Source organism: Struthio camelus, chromosome 3 (genome assembly GCF_040807025.1).
Source record: "Struthio camelus isolate bStrCam1 chromosome 3, bStrCam1.hap1, whole genome shotgun sequence".
NCBI classification, from domain to species: Eukaryota; Metazoa; Chordata; class Aves; order Struthioniformes; family Struthionidae; genus Struthio; species Struthio camelus.
The window spans coordinates 74,303,419-74,326,085 of NC_090944.1; the positions used below are offsets into that span (position 1 = coordinate 74,303,419).

A 22,667-nucleotide genomic window follows, 5' to 3' on the forward strand; every position below is an offset into this window, starting at 1 on the left:
ACACCTTCCAGTCTGTGGACCAGTTTTGTGATTGCCTTTTGAATTCTCACTAACATTTCCATAGCCTCTGAGGAACATAAACTCTAGAACTAGACTCTGTGTGCTAGTATTAATTTTACTACCGTTGTATTCAAATTACTATCGAATTTTTAAAACATATTGTAATGTTACTTTTTCTTTTCAATCATGTCATGCAGATACTGTGTTGATGCAGTTTTCTAGCATTGCTCAGGAACGAGAGAGATCAGCTTTTCAGGACAGCATCTTTCAGCATAACTGGTTTTCACAGCTCTCAGAGCTGTTAGTTTGCATTTGACTGCACTGTGACCATTTAACCAGAAAAAGGTAGGTTACCCCCTAATACTTACTTATTTGCCAAAAACCTTTGTTCCATATTTTCTTACAGAAAGTAAAATTTGGCACATCCCAAATAAAGCTGCTAATGTTGCTGCACAGCCTGGAAGCAGTTGATAAAGTGAAAGTCATTCTCATTAATTAATCACCCAAGTTGTTCCAACTTGGATTCAAATAGATTTTAGGGAGGAGAAGGTACTATGCTAGTTCCTGATAAAAGGGCAGGTTTCTCCATTCTTCCTAAGACAGTGAACAAAATAAAAACTGTAACCTAAAACTTCGTAAGGACAAGCAGGGGGAACATGGATCGATTCCTGGAGATCAACGCACTTGGCAGTGGCGGCTGCTCTGCGGATCTATTCCCTGCTGCTCAGGTCATCCCATGGAGGTATCCTGCTCCCCTGTGAGCAGCAGCAGAGGTGCTCTCTGCCTCTTTTCCTCTCTCTGGGTGCTGGCACCTTCTTGCAGCCATTCTGGCAAGCTCTTGCAACCCATGCTTACCTGTGAAAGTACCTCACGTTTACTCCTGTTTGCTGCAGGTCACAAACGCAGCTGCTGTTGACACAAGCCTCAACTCTCATCAAATCTGGCAGCAGAAACAACCACACCAGGCACGCTCCCTGACTCTTGGGATGGGACTTCACATGCCCTCCACCCTTCCCACACCTAAATAAGCTGCTATAAACTTGCAAAACAAAACAAAAATACAACAAAAACACCTGCAGGAACAGAATACACTGTTTCAGATTTTCATTTTTCTCAGTCTGTATTTTCAGTCTAAACATTTTCTACACATCTGTTTTTTGGGGAAAGATACTTTTGAAGGGATAGGGTTTCTCTGAGCAACCTTATAGAATCTACTCAAGAGATGTCAGTGCAAGAAAAGGCTGGGTTACAATTTACCTTGCTGCTTACTGTTCTATTCCATAAATACCGCAAATATCTGACAACTGCAGGATTAATTTTGCAGAAGATATGCTGAGTTGGCTGTCAGAACCATGTGGGTTGTTGGCTCATGGTTTGCTCTGTGTGCAATATATATTTTATATTAATACACACACACATATATAAAGCTGTGTCTGGACAGTAGGGACAAAAAAGAAAAAACTTCTTTGCCACAAAATAAATGAAAAAATACTTTTTCAGCCCAGGCAGCTACCTGGTCATTTCATTGCCCAATTGCACAAATGAGTTAGTCAGAAAACAAGGGTGAGAGCTGTGTACAAATGGAAATAAAAAAAAACTCTCAGGAGAGAGAACAATTTTAACTATAAACAAGTAATTCATAATGGGTTAATAAAAAAAATTGCTAATCCATTACTAAAATTTCTGAAATGTTTAAAAAATATAGTAATTAATGCATTTTATAAATTCAAGTTACTTCACTGGTTACTACACTGTGTAATCCGTACAGCCACTTCTGACAGTTTGACTTCTTAAGGTATTACTGCTCTTACTGGAATCAGCCCAGAGACAGCACTATTCACAATTTTAAGAAGCTACTGGAAAGCAGGAATTTGGACTAAACATGTTAAATAGAAGTAGAAAATATCTTCAGATTGCACATTATAGGTTTGACAGGCAAGTCAAACCAAAACTCTTCCACTGATACTCTAAATTATTTTGGGCAAATGTAGCATGGCAAATTTCCAAGATCCACATTAAAATGCACATGTTCACAAATAAGAAGTTAACATTAGGTCTTTTCCAATCATTTAAATTTCAAATAAACAGATCAGTAAGTTTCAAGGAAGCTCAGCTGTTCTTGCTTTGTAGGAATTAATCCATTCAAATTGTGTTAATCTTTGTCAGTAATTTTTCAGCGGAATGTAAGGACAGTCCCCAGGCTCAGGCATTAGAATTGGACTCAAGTTATTCCCTGCTGCATCAGTACTGTGAAGGTAACTACTTGACTAAGAAGTTGCAAAGCTAATGACCTAGCCAGAATCAGTGTGTAAGCCCCCATCCTTCTACACGATCATCTGCTGGGGCACAGCAAAGGTACAACCTCACATCTATAGGGGAGAGACATCTCTTTCAAAACAAAGGGACGCAATCACGTCCTGAAGGACAATGGGAGGTTTTTACCACTGACTATAATGAGTGGTATCTCACCCAGAGGATCTCTCAAAAACAAATGAGAAACAGCCTTACTTTAAAACTCATTCTTCTACATGCTAATACATCTGGTAAGTAAGGCACAGCAACTGGCTATATACAATTCCACATGTATATATCACAAACAGCATTTTCTATTCATTTTTAGTAAAGCTGAAGCATACATAACATATATGACCAAGTGAACAACTGAGCAAGCTTCAAAATGCAGATTTATTCTTCAGTATAAAAGCTAAAGGAGCAAAAAGGAGAGCACACATTTGCCTTTGAGTTTTTTTTTTTTTAATTCAGTATAAAAACATTTAAAATTTACAGTATTTACAAGCAGTTTAATTATAAATTTGAGACAAGAACCAAAGTATGCTCAGCAGGCCTATTTTGGATAGAATGCTAAGCTTACTACAGCCAGGAAGACTTGGGTTATATACTGCAAAAGTACTTTCAAAGGGTAATGCACTGCTAGAAAGATTGCCTGGTGATGTTGTGGAGTCAATAGACAGATGTGTCAGAGGAATGAGGTCCTCTGCCAGAGGAATGTGTCAGAGGTCTGGGGAGGAAAAAGAACCAGACCTCTGGAGGTCCCATCTAGTCCAGTGATTGCATTAATTTAGAGAACATGGAAAAAAAGCATGTTAATAAATAAGGGTTTCATACTGAAAAGATTGAGTGTTTAAAAATCACACTAAAGATACCCATGCAGGTCACTATAGAAAACCTCTGTATTTTGGCTTCAATATAGAGTACTTATTCCGTAAGATGAAAGGTGTCTTTTTTCTTTTTTGAGACAGACTGAAACTGTTAATATGAATTAAGTATATACTAGCATTGAACTGTTTACATGACGCTACTTCAGAGTAACCAATTATTTCTAGCTTTACTTGAGAAAAATAGCTCTTTGCATGCAAGTCTCTTTTCTTGGAATCTTAACCAGTGAAAGAATATATACAAACATGCATGTCTGTTCTAAGCAACCAGGACCACTATAAGATGTCCTGTTTTCACAGAGGTCAGTAGACTTGAAGTGCACATTTTTTAAACTATATTATTTATGTGGAAAAAGCATAAAAACATAGTATTTGATGCTTCTTGCCAGCACAGAATATTACAATACTTTATTGTTAACTTCAGAGTTGATCAAGTTGCAATGCCCACACACAAAGGACAACTAAAGAAGTTCTTAGAAAAGTTGTTAGCTGTAGCTGGTAAGTCATTTCCACGATCCCCATCTCAGGAGGCCTCCACACTGCAGGTTGCTGGACATCATTGGATTGTATGCTGGCAGAAATACCATCACGCACTTGCCTTGTTTCTAGACTCTCTCTAAACATCACTACTGTGAACTGCTGGAGACGAGACTGTGGGAGATGGAGCTTAGTTTAACCCAGGGGAGGTGTTTTTGTCTCACAGTGACCTCACATTTTCAGTTAGTCATAGCTAACAAATAAAATAACCTGGTGCTTTATGCTCCCTTAAACTTCTCCAGTTCACAATCATAAAACCTGTAAGCTGTCCCGAGCAACTGAAATATCTAGATGTACTCCTTGGCTGGCTCAAACTGTCCCCATCCCATTGACTTCCAGTGTTAAGTACACAGCACCTAGATGACATACCTGTACTGAAGGTGATGCTTCAGCAGGCTTTTGTAACTACAGTGCAGAATTTTTCAGTTATTAAAAGTTACTCTTGTGATAGCTTCAAGAAGAGGTTACTTACATGTGCATAAGTTGCTTAGTACAAAATACTTCTGCTACCTTGCTTGATTTTCAGGTTATAGATTAACAGTGCCTTTCCATTACACAGAACCACCTACCATGTCAAATTCTTCGCATATATATTTCCGTGTTACTTCTGATCAATCTTAACTACACCTACCCTTAACTATATCCTAGCACCTGGCTGATGCCTTCCAATCACAGGACATATGGCTTGAAAGATCCAGGATGGAACAATGTACAATGTAGTATTGGAAAAGGGGCGAAAAAAAAGGAATCTGAGAAGGTCACTTGGTTTTAAAACCCATCTGCCCTCACACACGCAAAAAGTATCACTTCTTTTTCAGAAGGCAGCAAAGATCAACAGAAGAAAACTATCCAGAACAGAAATCAACTTTGTGAGCTCATATGTTCACATAAGTCGATTAGAGTGAGTCTTACCAAATAACTTGCAGAGAACAGTGCTAGATTAGAGTTCCAAAATGCATTGCTAAGACTGTAAAACTAACATTTCCAAGAATTTACATAATTCTGACAGAATAGTTTTGAGGCAGACAAACCAAATGGAATGATTACTATGGCTAATCCCTGACATTCTTTAGAAACAGCAACATTTTTTGGATGAAACTGACAAAAGGAAAATAAGCTCCCAGCGGCCAGAAGATGAAATACTCTTAGCAGTAGCAAATGAAATGGTCAATCAGCAGATGAATGTCTGATGAGAAAATGTTGCAAGAAAGCAAACAAACAACAAAACCCCACACTGTTTCCAATACCCTAATTCTCCCTGTTAAGCCAAGCCTAACTTTAGCACTTATCTGATATTTATAAAGTCCCAAACTTATTTATTGCAGTTCAGATTTATCAACAAATCTACAAAACCTGAAAAAAAGGACAACAGCTTCAAACTCTGTACAAAACACAGCTGCCCATCTCCTTCGTAACATAGATGGCTAAGAGTGCACTTCAGTGGTGATCCACATGATTAACTGAAAAGTCAGTTTAGTTAAAACACTTCAACTCCGAGTAAATTTTGATTTTCAAAGCCTTCTTAAAACATCGAGAGACTTATTTCCTGCCCTTCTGCTGTGGAGATGCATTCACACTATTAGTTTCTGAGCAATGAGTCACCTGCACCACTTGTTAGCAACTCAACCCAGAATACGACATTGAAAAAATTACCAGGTGGGGAGGGTCCCACTAGATTTGAATTTAATGCAGAAATACATCAAAGTCAGCTAAAACATACTGAAATCTTTCTAACTCTAACTTTCTGCTATAACTTAACTGCAACATTTGCCTACTTGATCCAGTTTTTCCTCAAACTATCAAAATACTACTAGCAGAACCAGTATCTTCCTGCGAGTAGAGAAGGCAAAGGCAGCTATTCTCTTGAACCCTTTGGGAACTGTTCCTATACCACTGTGGTTAATGTCTGATATTTGCAAGAAAGGAAGCAGTCCAATGGTTGCTGGAGAAACTAACTTTATCTTATGAATATTCAGACCAGTGAGAAATTTAAGGACAAAAGTACTATAACACTTATTTTCCTTCAAAATCATTTGCTTTAATATGCAAGATTTATGAGATTTTCAAACATTTATGATATGCCTACAAAAAACATCTTTTAAAACAAAGACACCTTTGTAAAAAAATGTGTACAGGCATACCACCTTGTTTCTGTAAAAAAAAATCCTTTTCCCCTGAAGTAAGTTTCATTAAAACTTACTGTAAACACTTCCTAAAAATAGAAAAAAAGCACTCACCATAACATCTTATCTAAAGGGAAAATAACTGGTTTATAGGCATCAGTCTCACAATTTTTTAAAATACGAATAAGCAATGTAATTCTCATCCTTTGATTTTCAAAATTATAATCTTATGCTTCAAAATGTCTGGGATCTGCTTAGAACTTCTGAGAACCTTGCTGGAAGTTGTAGGGGCTTTCTGGGGACCCTCTGAGCAACTAGAGGGTGCTTGCTGCTAACTGGAAAGGACAGCTAGGCAAGGACAGCTACAGAGGGCCTTAACTTCTCCTGGGAAGCTCTAGCTAGGTGTAGCTGCCACTAGGGAGCTCTGTCTGTCAGTTGCCCCTGATCAGAGGGAGTTGGGGCCTTTGTTCCAATCAGCCCTTGATTAGGGTGGGTTAAGCACCCTGTGAGTCAGTGTGAGGCAGAGGCCTATATAAGAGCCAGGCCTAGACTACAGCTCCTAGAATGCAGTGAAGAGATACAGCAGTTTGTGCAGAAGGATACAAGAAGGCCCCTTCATCTCCAGTTTTAGTAGTATATGCTTCCCTCAGGTATGGTTTTGACATACTGCAGAGCTTGTTCTCTAGTAGCTGTTAGATTGCTGCCTCAGCTGTGTCAGAGGCTTCCACCCAGACAGACCTTCTGACAGTGGCTATAGCCCTGCAGGTCTCAGGTCGCAGGGAGTGCCTGGGACCTCTCTGTGAAGCTAGGGATGGCAGTCATTTCTTCAGCAGAAGGTGTGCTGTTGTTGATGAGCTGTGTTGCTAGGTCAAGGAGTTATGGGAGGAAGTAAGCAGGCTGCATAGCATCTGTGAAGATGGGCAAGAGATGGATAGGATATTCTCAGAAACCCTACAGCTTCAGGAGTCTCAGCCCCCTATTGCAGTGGACATGCAGGTGGGCTCTGTGCCCTGTGAAACAATAACTTTTAAGACTTTAGAAGATGAAGGCTGGAAACTGGTCATTCCTTGTATGAGGAGAAAGGCTCTTGCTCCTCCTGAAGACTTGCAGTTGATGAACAGGCTTAGTGCCCTTCAAGCTGAGGAGGGGCTGGGCATGGCCTCAAGTGAAGCAACTGAGCCAACAAACCCTATGCCATGCAGGCTCTACCAGAAGAAGCAGCAAGTGATTGCTGTGGGTGAGTCTCTGCTGCAAGGGACAGAGGAACCCATCTGCTGACCTGACCTCTTGTCTAGAGAGGTTTGTTGCCTGCTGGCGGTTTGAATTGGATGTCATGGAAAGACTGCCGAGGCTTGTTTACATGTCTGACTATTACCCCCTGCTGCTCTTCCACGTGGGCACCAACGATACCAAGGGCAACCTGGAAACTATCAAATGGGACTTCAGAGCTCTGGGAATGGTGGTCAAGGGTGTGGGGGCCCAGGTTGCTTTCTCCTTGATCCTGCCAGTTAGGGTGAAGGATGTGAGGAGTAGATGGATTCTCCAAGTAAAGAACTGGCTGCACTGCTGGTGTTGGCAACAGGGTTTTGGTTTCTATAACCATGGGACCCTGTTTGAAGATTCCCAACTGACTGTGAGAGATGGGATCCACCTCACTAAATGGGGTGTATGTCTTTGCCAACAGATTGGCCAACCTGGTAAGGAGAGCTTTAAACTAGGAAAGATGTGGGAAGGGGAGAGTTAGAGACCACCCAGAGAGCAAAACAGGGCTTAAGTACAGATACCTCCAGCAAGTGCATGTAGCCAAGGAAGTGCCTACAAGACATGACTATGGGGTATCCTCTTGCACCCCTCCTGGGAAACCGGCATACTCAAATGCCTCTCTGAAGTGCCTGCACATAAATGCATGCAGCTTGGGGAATAAACAGGAAGAATTAGAGATCTGTGTGTGGTTGTAGAGCTTTGATTTGCATTTGGGCTTTGCATTTGCATTGCAGGGCTCTGAATGCATTTACAGAGATATGGTAGGACAGCTTGCATGACTAGAATGATGTCATGAATGGTTACATGCTTTTTAGGAAAGATAGGCCAGGAAGGTGAAGTGGTGGAGCTGCCCTTTATGTGAGAATACCTGGAATGTATGGAGCTCTGCCTAGGGGTGGATGATGAAGCTGTTGAGAGCTTATGGGTAAGGATTAAAGAACAGGCTAACAAGGGTGACACCCTAACAAGGGTGTTGGCTACAGGCCACCTGATCAGGAAGAAGTAGATGAGACCTGTTACAAACACCTGGAAGTAGCTCACAGTCACAGGCCCTGGTTCTCATGGGGGTCTTCAACCACCCTGACATCTGCTGGAAAGATAGCACAGCAAGGCACAAGCACGCCAGGAGGTTCCTGCAGAGCATTGCTGATAACCTTCTGACACAGGTGATGGAGGAGCCAACAAGGAGATGTGCTGCTGGAGCTTGTACTAACAAACAAGGAGGAACTAGTTGGAGATGTGAAGGTTGGGTAGCCTTGGGCTGCAGTGACCATGAGATCATGGAGCTCAGGATCCTGCAAGGAGGAAGCAAGGCAATAAGTAGGATGCAACCCTGGACTTCAGGAGAGCTAACTTTGGCCTTTTCAGGGACCTTCTTGGATGAATCCCATGGGATCAGACCACAGAAGGAAGGCAGGACCAAGGGCTGGTTAACTTTCAGGGATCACTTCTTCCAGGCTCAAGATGGGTGAATCCCTATGAGCAAGAAGCCCAGCAAAGCAGGCAGGAGACCTCCATGGATGAACAAGGAACTCCTGACAAAACTCTAACATGCACAGGAAGTGTAGTGTGCAGGAGGTGGAAGCAGGGACAGGCCACCTGGGATGAATATAGAGATGTTGTCAGAGTATGCAGAAATGCAATAAGGAAGGCCAAGGCCCATTCAGAACTAAATCTGGCTTCAGATGTCAAAGACAACAAAAAGGGCTTCTTCAAATACATCCTTAACAAAAGGAAAATTAGAGAAAATGTTGGTCTACTACTGAATGGGGCAGGAAACCTGGTGACAGAAGACCCAGAGAAGGCAGAGATACTGAATGCCGCCTTTGCTTCAGTCTTTACTGCTAAGGCCAGCCCTCAGGAATTCCAGATCCTGGAGACAAGAGAGAGTCCAGAGAAAGGAAGGCTTTCCCTTGGTTGAGGAGGATTGGGTTAGAGATCATTTAGGCAAACCTGACATTCACAGACTCATGGGCCCTGATGGGATGCACCCACGAGTGCTGAGGGAGCTGGAGGATGTTATTGCTAGGCTGATCTCCATCCTCTTTGAAAGGTCATGGCAATCAGGAGAGGTGCCTGAGGCCTGGAAGAAAGCCAATGTCACCCCAGCCTTCAAAAAGGGCAAGAAGGAGGAGCCAGGGCACTACAGGCCAGTCAGCCTCACCTCCATCCCTGGAAAGGTGATGCAACAGCTCATCCTGGAGGCCATCTCTAAGCACGTGGAGGACAAGAAGGTGACCAGGAGTAGTCAGCAAGAATTCACCAAGGGGAAATCATGCTTAACCGGTCTGCTAGCCTTCTATGGTGGGATGACTGGCTAGGTAGATGAGGGGAGAGCAATGGCTGTTGTCGACCTGGACTTCAGCAAGGCTTTTGACACTGTCTCCCATCACATCCTCCTAGGTAAGCTCAGGAAGTGTGGGTTAGGTGAGCGGACAGTGAGGTGGCTTGAGAACTGGGTGAATGGCAGGGCTCAGAAGGTTGTGGTCAGCGGCGCAGTCTAGTGGAGGCCTATAGCTAGCGGTGTCCCCCAGGGGTCAGCACTGGGTCCAGTCTTGTTCAACATAGTCATCGATGACCTGGATGAAGGCACACAGTGCATTCCCAGCAAGCTTGCTGATGCTGCAAAACTGGGAGTGGCTGATACCACCAGAAGGTTGTGCTGCCATTCAGAGGGACCTGGACAGGCTGGAGAACTGGGTGGAGAGGAACCTTCTGAAGTTCAACAAAGGCAAGGGCAGGGTCCTGCACCTGGGGAGGAATAACCGCATGCACCAGTACAGGCTGGGGGCTGGAAAGCAGCTCTGCAGAGAAGGACCTGGGAGTCCTGGTGGACAAGTTAAGCATGAGCCAGCAATGTGCCCTTGTGGCCAAGAAGGCCCATGGTATCCTGGGGTGCATTAGGAACAGCATTGCCAGCAGGTTGAGGGAGGTGATCCTCCCCCTCTCCTCAGCCCTGGTGAAGCCTGCCCTGGAGTACTGTGTCCGGCTCTGGGCTTCCCAGTACAAGAGACATGGAGCTCCTGGAGCAAGTCCAGTGAAGGGCTACTAAGATGATGAAGGCACTAGAGCCTCTCTCATGAGGAATGGCTGAGGGAGCTGGGCCTGTGTAGCTTGGAGGAGAGAAGACTGAGAGGGGATGTCATCAATCCCTACAAATATCTGAAGGGAGGGTGTCAAGAGGATGAGGCCAGACTATTTTCAGCGGTGCCCAGTGACAGGGTGAGAGGCAATGGGCACAAACTAAAACACAGGAAGTCTCATCTGCACATGAGGAGAAACTTCTTGACTGTGAGGGTGACAGAGCACTGGAACAGGTTGCCCAGAGAGGTTGTGGAGTCTCCTTCCTTGGAGATATTCAAAACCCGTCTGGATGTGATCCTGTGTAACGTGCTTTAGCTGACCCTACTTGAGCAGGGGGGTTGGACTAGATCTCCAGAGGTCCCTCAACCATTCTGTGATTCAGTGAAAATTCAGAGTGCTGTCAGATGCCATTAACTTAGTGTGATAAGTTGTACTTCCTACTTCTTTATTGCTTTGTGATGTATTTTAGAGGACGATAATTTGGTGTAGCTTCTGACTTTGTCACAAGAACTGAAAAATGGTAGTCATTCTCAACATTCTAGAAAACAGTTTAGCTGTGCTTGGTAGGAGACATGATGATTTCTATCAAAAAATCACACTGTTCTAAGAATGGAAATGCTCTGGTAGAAAATAGGTTTTGAATTTTGAAAATATATTCTAAGAATTTGTGTAAACAGATGTTAAACTTGTTTCAATGAGGATAAGCCATCCTGCTAATATAGGTGTTTTCCAGAATGGGGCTTGATTATACAATATATCTAGGCAAACCAAAGTGATGCAGCTATGCACTGATAACACAAATTTTAAACATAGCCTTTTTTAGTCACAAGACTTGTGTTTTGAAGGAAAAAGTCTAATGTTTACTAACTGAAATGTACAAAGTAATCTTCCAGTACACACTTTAATTGCAGAATAGAACACAAAGAGCTGATTCTTGGCCCTGGAACCAAATTGCTCAGTTCCTGTGTGGTGCATGGAAAAGCTATAGGTATATGCCTAAAAGAAATAGTAGGATTTCTTTTAATACAAAAATATTCTTTAAGTAGTTAAGAGAAAACAAAGAAAACAACAGAACACCTTCAGGAATGGCAAAAACTCTCAAATGTCTTGCACAGATCTCTAACATAACCAAGTGAAGGACTTAAGTTCACAGAATTAATTTTGAAAAGGATGTGGGATAGAATGGAACAATGATACAGCAACCGCTCTATATTCCTTCATGAAATCTGTTTTCCATCAAGTACTCTTTGAAACAGGTAGTAGTAAGTTGATTTTTTTTAAAGAGTACTCTGTGTATACACACACTTCTGGAGATTTCATAATAACACACAGGTTATTATGAAACTTCCCCCCCACTTTTTGTTATTCTCGGGCACTACTCTCAGTTGCATTTCAGGATCTCATTGCAAAGAGTTATATACTAGTTGTTCTGCTTAGATATTTTATCAACATCTAGACATTTTAAAATGACCAATACTCTCCCTAATCTTCAGTAATGCTGCTCTTCATGAGTTCTGGTTAAATGTTGCCGCTACCCTGGTTAGTCAGCGGGCCTGTATGCAATCACAGGCCGTTCTTCACCAACGTCTATCAATATATCTAATGGCACATGAGGCTTGTCATAGCCAGAAAATTTAAGAGAGCTGCTTGGATTGACAGTTTGTTGTACTTTCGTGGTAGAAACCTCCGGATCTGAAGAGTTACTGCATATCTCTGTTTGATTATTGTCAGAAATGAAATAGCTCTCTTTTACTTTACGATTTTGTTCATCATCAGAAGATACCTCCTCTCTGCTTTCCTGCACAGAAATTTCTCCTGTGTTGCCTGGTACCTCTGGCAGAAGAATAGAAGATGCTCCTTCACTGGAATTCTCAGGATTAGCAATTTCTTCTTTTTGTTCTACCTTCAGTGGGTTCACTTCATCATTTGCTGGCAATACTGGCTCATCTGGCATGAGGCTTATCACAGAGTTGTATTTTTGCTCTAATTTTGGTTCTGGAAAGTTGTCTGTGTTCAGGTTTCTTATCACACTGACCTGAAATGGAAAAAATAAAAAACCCTTTTATGTCTGTGTAAGTTACTAATAAAAAATAAAAAAAAGTGTGTTATAAACTTAATTTTATTACAATCACTTCCAGCATAAACTAGCAAACAGACTCTGGTAAGTTCACCAGCCTATGGCTGTGACTCCAACTGTTTGATTAATGATTTTAATCAAACTCACAGAAACACTTTCAGTGTGCAAGTACATTGCAAGAATCAGCTCCCTTTCATAGGTGCAACCTTCACCCATTACATTTTGAGTCATTCAATGCTCACAGTGGTGAGAAGAGCAGCAGAGGAAGAAAAAGCAGTACTATCCTTCCTCTTGAACCAGTTTCAGCAGCCTTTCCAGCCCATACCTATGAGTGTAACTAATTAACAAGTATAATTTTCCAGCACTGTCTCAACTAGGAGAGAAGAGCTCTCCCAAGGCAGATCCTTAAAATTATGAGAACGTTTAAGCAGTCCTGCTAGTCACACCTATGCTGAAGTCTTCCTAGTTATTTCTCCAATATCATTAAACATCCCATCAGTGCTGCAACAAAGTTTGATGTTTCCCTTTGAAAACTCCACTGGTGGAAGCACACATCATGTCCTTCAACAGTCAGCTGTAAGCTTGTTTTAAATTGACATGCTTTTAGGCCATTTAGTTTCTTCAGATTTAGTTTGATTTGGTGATTTTTTTTTTTAAGATATTTTCAAGAATACATATGAAAAACAAAGTAGGGTGATTTTTCAGCTGTGTAAAGCTGTCCCCTAAAGCTAGCACAAAGCTTAAGGAAAAAGGCTTACTCAGTGCAAGAGTTCTTTTTAAAATTCTATAACTCACTACACATATGTATCACAAAATATGAGCTACTATGGATGAGCTAAATTCTCACTGAGATATATGTCATTTTTTTGGGAGATATTTTGTTAGATATTTTGACTGAAAATACTAGTGAGTCAAATCTGAAAGAGGGAAATGTAGCTATTGAAGAAAAAAGGTGGGAAAAAACAGTGTGGTTTTAGAAAAGCTCCCAATGGGCAAAAAGAATCTCCCATTCTGTACTTGTATCAGAACTGAGGCAACCACCAAAAATCAGACCATTAAATCTGACTGTGCTTAACAAATACCTTCCTTGATCAAAAAGCTTTGAGGCCGTATCTTTACACTCATACCTTCGCGGAGTGCTAGCTTTAGCAGAACTGATGCCATTCCTTCATCTCTCACTTCACTCCTGTACCCTCCCCTTCAATTGCCCTGGTATCTGTTTATGGTACTATGGTCTATACTAGATCAATGAGACTATTCCAGTTTAAAAAAAAAACCACCAAAAAAACATTCTATGGAAATGAATTACTTGTAATCTGAGTTTTACAAACAGCTGTGTTTGTTTGTTAGCAGAACTAAGGTGAGATGATCTCCTTAGGAGTCAAGGAATATCACTGGAAAACTAGTAAAAATGGTATTAAGGTGGCTCTTGACACTGAGAATACGCCACACTACAACATAGCTACCCTTTAGAAAATGAATATCCAGAGAGAATGATAGCTGTTATATGGGAATAGTCAGTACGCTACAGAAAGAATATTCAGAGTAATTTTGCATGAGCACATATGGGAACCACATATACGTAAGAAGCTGATGCAGAAAACAGAATGCAATCAAGAAGGTGCAGATACTTAAAAGGTTATGAACAGTTATTAGGACTGATGTCGTACCTCTTGAAAATCTATTTATACAGATATATGGAAAAATATAGGGTATTTATGTCATACCTACACTCATCTTGAAGGGATCAGAATCTGTAGCTTTTTGGAGTAGCAAAAATCTTACTCCAATAGCCACACAGTAACTGTAGTAATTCCCTATTTAAGTTGGAATACTTCAAGACATGAATTAAAATTGAATGCTATACAAACTATAGCTAAAATCTGCATTTACAACAGTATAAACCTTCCTCTTAAACATCTGTACATGCTATACTACCTTAAAAAAAAAAAATCAAACCAAACCAAGGGAGTCGCTAAGTTCTTTCTACCCTTTACATATGGCCCTAAGTCATATTCCTAAAACGCGTTAGGAGAATGCCTTGTACGCTACACAGTTTCCGCATTTCATGTTGCTTGCTGGCAACACTTAGAGAGAGAAATCCTGAAGATAAAGTACATACTCTCTTTATAAATACATGCAAGACTTTTGTTCTCAAAAAGAAAACCAGTGAGTTTTTGCCTAAAGATGGAGCAGACCCTCTTACTTCCATCCACGAAACAAGGAAGCCATTGGAAGAAAAAAAAACCTAATGGGTTTCCTGGTACCAAAGGTTCTTTAAGAGTCACGGAGTCACAATTTATACAAGATAATTTAGCAATTCACATAGTCATTTCTAGTTTCAAAGAGAAGAATCAACAAATTCCACTGCATTAATTTGAATGCTGTTCAAAGCATCTCCAGTAAAAAGTGTAATTAAGATATAGGTTACTATTTGAAGAAAAATATTTACTGTAGGTAAGTTAATATTTTTCTTTTGTGTACAAAATCCAATATGTGTAAACACAGAGCCAACAGGAGAACTTAAGCTGCAACTCAGCAGTATTTCCTGGCACGATGCATGCGCTCAGATATTTTAATGTCTCCAGCAAGAACACCTCAGGTTTCGGGTCTTCACCTTCGTCACAGACTAGAGTGTTACACAGGCGAAAGCCAGGCTCCAGGATACATATAAATGAAACATCCAGAAAAGAATCAGTAACAGTTAAGGTACTTCACAATTTCTGTCTTTATTTTCTGAGGGTTTGCCCACCTACGCATTCTCAGTAATTTCCAGGAGCACATTTTCTGGAGGAGAGTTTGAGAAGTCTATTTCAAATCTCATTAGGGCTTTGACAAAATCTACATGGTCTCTGCATGTTTTCACAACGAATTAATGCTGGATCAATGTATAAATAGAAGACTATTTTGCTGCCCTGTAAATGCCAACACAGGGAAAAAAGATTTCATAAAAGCTAATGAAGCAATTTACTTCTTGTCAGATGACAATTATTTGTGGCAGGTATCAGTCAACAAAATTTACATGGACAATCGGTTATACTAAATGGAGAATCCGTTTCTCCATATTAAAAACATACGTTGCAAAAGCGTAACGAACGAAAAGCCAAAGCCACAGAGAAAATTCTTGAGTATTTCACTGGTATTTGTAAGTGTTCTGCACATATAGTGAGAGAATGCAGCCTTGTTATCCCTGCCAGTCTTAGAAAAAAGCAGATAGCAGAAACATTGATTTAAGCATGAGCTAAAAAACGAATTTTGCTGCTTTTCAAAGAGGCTTTGTCTTTATGGCAAAGAGTGTATTTGAGTGCCTTTTCTAGCCACTAAAACATTTGCCACCACTTAAAGATAAGAGGAACTAAGAGAAAGACAGTGAAGTTTCAGGAGTCTGAGATGCCTATGGCTTATTGCTAAATTAAGGAAGGGTTCCTTTTAAAGGGGATAAACCCGTATCATAAACCTGAACACAAAAATCTGGTTATCATGCACAGGACAAACTGGAATGACTGAAGATGGTGGGCAGGAGGAGAAACATCCTGAATACTTTTAGTGAGATAACAAAGATAATGAATGGCTCTTTAATTACAGCTGGACTGCTGACACATCAGATACCTGTGACCCAATAGAAGACAACTAGCATGATGAAGTTCTGTAAACAGCGTGCTCCATTTCACTAGATTCATATTCCTGGTAAGGTCCCTGCTACTATGAATAGAGGTGTTTTGCACATTTAAACAAAGAAACTCTCTCTTATGAAAGTAACCACTCAATGAAAACAGTCACATTTTGGAAACAAGATTTGAACATGACTGATGTGTTGTTTCTTGGAGTCCTAAAAAGCTTACAGAAGATAACGTAAACGTCCTTAAGATCTAAATAGCAGGGTAATTTTTTCTTTTCTTTGACTATATGAGCAGCTAGGCAGCTGCTTGATAATTGCTACTTTTTTTCCCCCGATTATAAAGAATTTCAACTTGCTGAAAGTCTCTCAAATGATTTAATCTTTTAGCGTCTAATTAAAGCTCTTGGGAAGCAGACCTCTGGAAGGCAGCTGTCCTAAAGTGGGACACCTCGCTTGGCCTACTAACATACAGGAAGACTCTACAGATACTTTCTTTCCAGACAAGCTCAGGTAAAGCACAATAGTCATGACCTGCATGGAAAGACATGTCTGGTGCAGATTTAAAGCACAGTGATAGGCTCTCAGCTCTAAGATATCTGAAGAGATAATTCCCATATTATTCAGATCACCTGCATCGAAACTATCCTCATGAGCCCTACAAGTTAGATCAGAGATTTCAATGGAAATGGACAGAAGGTAAGCACCTTTACAGTTCTAAGTCTCATTCAATTCCTTACAGCAAGGCATGAAGTGGAACGTGAACTAGACTGCTTAAGAATTGTTTGGTATATATAGACTTCAGTCAAAACCTTCCCCTCCCCAAAGCCGGGGAGAATCTGGTATGCTGGAACACCTAGGAAGCACAAGATAACATATAGCCCAGCAAATTGACAGTATGGGTACTCAAAACAAACTTCTGTAAGACAAGCTAAAGTGTGAACCTGGAGCACCTATCAGTAAGCTCACAGTAGTTATGTGGCACCCATTCTATTTGTGTGATGTTCTTTTTTCCTGATGCCTTGGATGTGATATCACAGCGGTTTTGGAAAGCTAGAGCAGCAAGGCATCTCCTGGGCACAGAGTTATTCTTGGACAAAGGTATCTTTTGCTGTAACAAACTGTCTTCATGAAAATTTTGTGTATATGTAGAACATAGCATTATGTATTCAGATTGTTACATACTGGTGTGAACAAGAAGCTGAAAGAAATCACCAGTGTCTCACTTTTCCCGCAGGTATGCGTGTATGTTAACTGGGTCTAGCTGTAGATTCTCTCCGATGCATTTATCTCATCTTATTTTCTAAGTCTACAGCACAGATTGCTACCTCTGAGCTAGTTCTAAGGCTCCTGTCATAGTTCATAGAGGAGAACAGGCATTTTAGAGGGTGCTTTGCCTAACCAGATGTGGATATTCATTTTAGAATGAGATGAATCACATCTGTGCTCTATCAGCTTTACTAACTAGATTACGGCTTACCATAAAGGGACATAGTGTCACTGGCTTGGATATCTCCATTTGGTCAAAGCAATCTCACCTCCTAATATCCTATTTCAAAATAAAGCAGGCTCCGGTGGAGTTGCTTGGGTGTTGAGCTACCCCTGTAGCTCAACCAAAATGGAGTCATTTCAAGGGTCTTCAAGTTGGAGGATAGAGAATTGAAAAATCACTGCCTGTTCTCTCTAGAAGTCATATGAAGCTTCCTGTATCTAGCAAGGAGAAAAATCTTGATATGATTACCATTAAGAATTACTACTGCCTCACATGACAGTTCTTGAAACTTGCTGTTGATTGTTCAGTTGTGACTGACAAGACACCAGAAGTATAGTATAATGGTACCTGTCAGATGCTCTGCTCTGGCCTGGTGTGGAAACAAGGAGAAATCCCTGCTGTTTAAAGAATGCCCACTCTGCTGCTTAAAGACAGTAAGTTCCCCACAGAAAAAGTTGAGAAGCTGCTGACCCCTCTTCCCTGTGACTGCTCTGTGTGAGAACAGATTTCTCCGAGTTCTTCTTCCCTCTTTCTACGCCCCTACTACTTTTTTTTCTTACTCCACACATCGCTGTAATAACATTAAACACCACAATATTACCATGTAATGAAGAAATCTCATACCTGTCCCTATCACTAGAAGGGATACAAATGCATCTATGCGCACATACATTCAGTTTTTAGGAACTAAGTTTTCAAAATAGACCAAGTGATGTTGCTTCAGTTAAAAAGAGATTGAAGTCTAGTCCTAAAATAAATACAGAGCATCTGGTTGCTGAGGCTGTGAGAATCTTAGACTGGTAATAATCCTAAACTTCTCAGAGATCATAGTAAAAAATGAGATAGACATAAAGCTGTTATAGTTGTGTCACGGAAGGTTTGGTTTAGGGAAAAAGTTAGGGAAATGGGTTTTATTGAACAATGGGCATAAGGTGCCAATCACCCAGTCCTTTTTGTGACCCCGGTTAGCCTGCAGAAATCTCCCACTGCCACAATTTAAAAATCACTGGTGGAGGGCTGACATGTACCCCAGAAGCCCGTACCTGTCAATCATGTAGAATATTCCAGAAGAAAGGCGAGTCTACATGGTAGTTTGCAAACAGGTCCGCATTATAATTAGGGATTAAAAATGGACCACTAAGAGCGGGGGTCTAGACAAATTTAACCAATCGCTTGCCTGCGGTCCCAAAGTGGGATAGGGATAAAAGGGGCACACGTGAGCCCAGCAGCGGCTTTGGCGGCAGTGAGAAGGAGAGCGCTGAATTCACTGAAGCGGCTGGGGAAGAAGCCGCCTTGGGGGGGCTTTTTCAAGGCTGGAAGGCACCAGGCAGCCTTTTTCAAGGCTCTCCCCCACCGAGGGGAGCTCTCTGCCCCGGCAGGCGGCCAGCGCTGCCGTGCCCCCTGATCCGGGACGCCGGGTCAGGCAGCTGGGGATCCCCCCCACTGCTAGTAACACCGGCGGACACCTGAGTACTGCCCTTCCCCGCTCCGGGGAGCGGTAACCGAAGCGGCACACCAGCTCGGCTGCGGCCTGCTTACTGCAGAGCGCGCGTGGCGGCAGCACGCTGCATCAGGTGCGGCCTGCTGAGGAGCCCTCGGGCTTGAAGAGGCACCTCCCCTGCCCCTGCGTGGCCTTCCTCTTCCTCCTCCTCCCCCCACCAGTGCCTTCCAGCATAACCACCAGGTACCTGCATCCTTACTGGTTTGAGCTCATGTCTGTATTTGTAATTACTGTAATTGTTCCTGTTCTGTGTTGTGTGAGGAGTTCAATGTATGGTTACTGATTGATTAATGATATGTTGCTACTACTGTCGTTACTATTACTAGTTCTTAACTGTTACTGTCAGCAGTGATACACATTACACTTCGTTATTTGTTTCTGGCCGTTAATTGTGAACCCATTCGTAAGTGACAGGGACACCTATATTGCCACCCAAACCTTTCTTGTAGCGGGCGTGGAGCACTGTGGGGACCAGAGCACGAGGACGCTCTGGGGTTGGCTCAGCCGCCCCTCCTGTGACAAGCTATAAAACTTAGCTACCTGGAGAGTAAAAACCTGATACAGAAGAGAAGTCTAAACTTACCAAAGACTTGGGCAGTTTTATGTTCTTCTTCCTTAGTTTCTTGCAGCCACAACATACAGTTAAAATTAGAACAAAGCTGAGGATAACAGCAACCACAATTATAATACTTTGCGCGTCTAGGAAGTTAAGAGAAAAATTTGTCAAGAAGTTTGGAAAATAAACCATTGCTGTATCACGCAGAATAACTTTAGAAACTGAAATAGCTCAGAATTCTTAGCTGCCATATGTGAATGTATCAGTTTACCCCCTTTCTCACTCAAGAACTTATAATTTTTATATATTGTTTTATAAATTAATGATGCAAGATTTTCAAGAAATACACAGTAGTGTTTTTATAGAGATAAAGGAATTTTATAAATAATTTTTCACTCCTTAGAGATGAAGGATGTGCATGTTCTTTACTTTTTCCTTGGGACAGTGTGATTAATTGACATAAGAATTATTGCAGATAATCTATATCCAATAAAATTAAAATGTGAAGTCTTCCAAAACATAGAACAGTTAATTCCCCCAAGCGTACTGCTCTTCTTTTGCAGAAAGAAAGAACATGCAGTCGCTTCTATTAATTTTACCTCTTTTCTCTATTGAACTTTTCGTCCATATTAAGTGACACTAGAAAGTCTGTAAGGGGTTTTCAGAGATACAAAGTTGGGTCACTAGCTGCCTTTGTTCTCTTAAGAAGAACAAGATGGTACCTTAATTTTTTTAATCACAAGTTTATTGTTACTTCAAACTCATGAAGGCTTATATGCATTTTATTTGGAGATATGATTCAGCAAAAAGCAATTTGTAACAAGATGGATATTGCGCTTCTGAAAATCATGCAACTCCCTGAATGATCCGTTTGTCATTTGTTAATCACACCAATGATCACGTACGATCGAAACAAATTCTAAAACACCAACGAAGCAGGAAAAACACACCCCAAAAAATCAAGGTCATTTGAAAATAACGTATTATCTTTAGAAGTCTTTAGAACTGGGAAAGTGCGTTTGGAAAGAATGACTATGTTCTCCCTTTTTTGATACTCTCCTACAGGTCAAGTCATCCCATCGCTGTATCAGAGCCAGAATACTTAAGCCAAAATGGATCTCTGGTCAGACTCCATATGACAACTCTTCAGTAGTATTCTTACTAAATTTTAGAATCCTCTTACTCAAAGTCTGCTTGAGAGGAACATGAATGCAGCTTTCTTCTGACTGGGCGCCAAGCATCAGATCATCATACAAAGTTCCTCTCGCGGAAACACAATAAACGGAACCTTCAGAAGGAATTGGGATGTCTAGGCCACATTTAAGCTTCTCACAATCGTCTGCAAGGAACTCCTCATTACTCTACAAAAAAGCAAAGATATAATATATTATGTGACTAAATACAACAAGATAAAAATTACAGTACTTTCCAATACTTTCAAAAAATGCCAACATTATTTGATATGTGGCTTCTATTTCTATGTGCCTTGCTAAAGCTATGAACTTTGTCTATCAGCTATTTCCAAAAGAGAATAGATTTACTCGCTACCTTAAGGCGTTATACTTCATCAAACCATGGTGCTTACAGCTAAAATTTTCAGATGCATCCAAAACAGGTTCTGTTGGTAGTCTATATTCACATTCTTAATTCACTTATAAAAATTGTACCTGGATGTATATGAAAAGTTAACTCTATAAATAAAAATATCTACCAAGAGTTTTCTCAAATTCACCCTCCACAATTGCTAAATAAATGAAGCAATATCAATATCTTGAAAGTTAATCTGATACAAAAGGTCTACCTAGAGTAGTGAAAGAGATGCAGGTAAAGTTACCAATGTTTTAGCATGTATGGAGAAATAATAGCATGTAATCAAGTAACCCTAACTTTTGCATACAGCTCATACAATAATCTTTAATTTTTGTTATCAGACTTGCATTTGAACAACTAACATCTAGATCTGCCTGTCATGTCAAGTATGTCATGGTGAGAGACATGTTAGGGCTTCACTTTCCTTCAGCAGTCTTATGTTACATTCAGCTTTTTTTCTCCTAACTGTTTTACGTGTCACTGAGAATTAAGAAAAAAAAAAATCTAACATTAAGGAGTAGACTGTTTAAGCATTTAAAATACAAATATTTGTAATTTGAAGTTTTCACTTTGAAATATACCTGATTTTTACCGTCCCCAAAAGTCACCACATATGCGAGCTTTGAATAAATTGTTTCAATCCAAGGATAAAGCTCCACAGATGGAAATGGAGGATGGTAAATATCAACGAAGATTTTGTCACTGTGCCTTGAGAGATGCAATTTAGGCGGTCCTATTTTTCCTGCAACACATTGTACCTTTTCTATTAGGCCAAAGCTTTTGACATAGTACCGAGATATATAAATCTAGTAAAACTTGCTATTTATAGTTAATTTTCATAAATTCTTTGGACATTTGAGAAGAATTACATGACTATTTGAATACTGTTGATATTGTACAGCTGTAGTACTGAGAAGTAATAACATTGATACAAGCATGAATCTGCTTCTAAAACAGAAATAACAGAGATTGTCCATAGAGATTTTTACTGTTAAAAAAAATCCAACTTTCCTACGTAGCAATTCAGTTTACTGACAAGTTAGAAAAAAAACAACAAAGCATTTGCACATTTATGGGTAAATGAGAACAGAACACACAACACTGCTGACTAAATCTCACCCATAAATCATGCTCAACTAAAAACAACACAGTACCAAAAAAAGGGGCTACCCGAAAAACTAAACAAATAAGTGTCTTGAACAACAGAAGTTAGGAAGCCTGATTTCCTGTGGCAACGGCCAATGTGAATTTTTGCTGTCTGATTATCTGACTGAACATGTGTCTCTCTTGTTGAATTGGAACACTTCTTTAGGTTTTTTTTTTTTCCATACACCACTGCCAAATTTCTGCAAACTGTAGCTTCCTGTGAGTTCTCACTTTGTGCTCCCCACACACTGCTGGAGCCTGCACCACAGTTTTAGAAAGGCTGGCTTACACTCTGGACATATAACTTTTGCAGTACTAATGCAAAAAAGTACTATTCCTACAGAAGCAGCCCAAAGCATTTAAATGAAGAATGAGTAACTGTTACTTATCCAGACACAAGGAACTTCTGTAGTTTCTAGGTAATGTCTATAGACACCCAAAGCTGCCAGAAAGTACAGTTCTAGCATCAAGACATCACTTGGTAAGTTGGGCTGTAGCAGTAAGAC

General features: G+C 40.7%; 1 protein-coding gene and 1 long non-coding RNA gene across 2 annotated transcripts in view; one reads left to right on the forward strand and one right to left on the reverse strand.

The window, feature by feature from the left end:
* Positions 1-2,606, forward strand: part of LOC104153148 (uncharacterized) — a 47,322-nt gene extending 44,716 nt beyond the window's left edge. Inside the window, exons 8-9 of the long non-coding RNA XR_011140226.1 lie at positions 198-345; positions 894-2,606. This is a non-coding gene — a long non-coding RNA (uncharacterized lncRNA). The remainder of the gene's footprint in view (positions 1-197; positions 346-893) is intronic.
* Positions 2,607-2,737: 131 nt separating this feature from the next.
* The window catches only part of IFNGR1 (interferon gamma receptor 1), a 30,822-nt gene continuing 10,892 nt past the window's right edge, over positions 2,738-22,667 (reverse strand). The window contains exons 4-7 of the mRNA XM_068938447.1: positions 21,597-21,757; positions 20,609-20,786; positions 19,453-19,568; positions 2,738-12,218 (exon numbers count right to left, since the gene is read on the reverse strand). Of these exons, the coding sequence (XP_068794548.1) occupies positions 11,724-12,218; positions 19,453-19,568; positions 20,609-20,786; positions 21,597-21,757 (950 nt within the window). The 3' untranslated portion in view covers positions 2,738-11,723. The remainder of the gene's footprint in view (positions 12,219-19,452; positions 19,569-20,608; positions 20,787-21,596; positions 21,758-22,667) is intronic.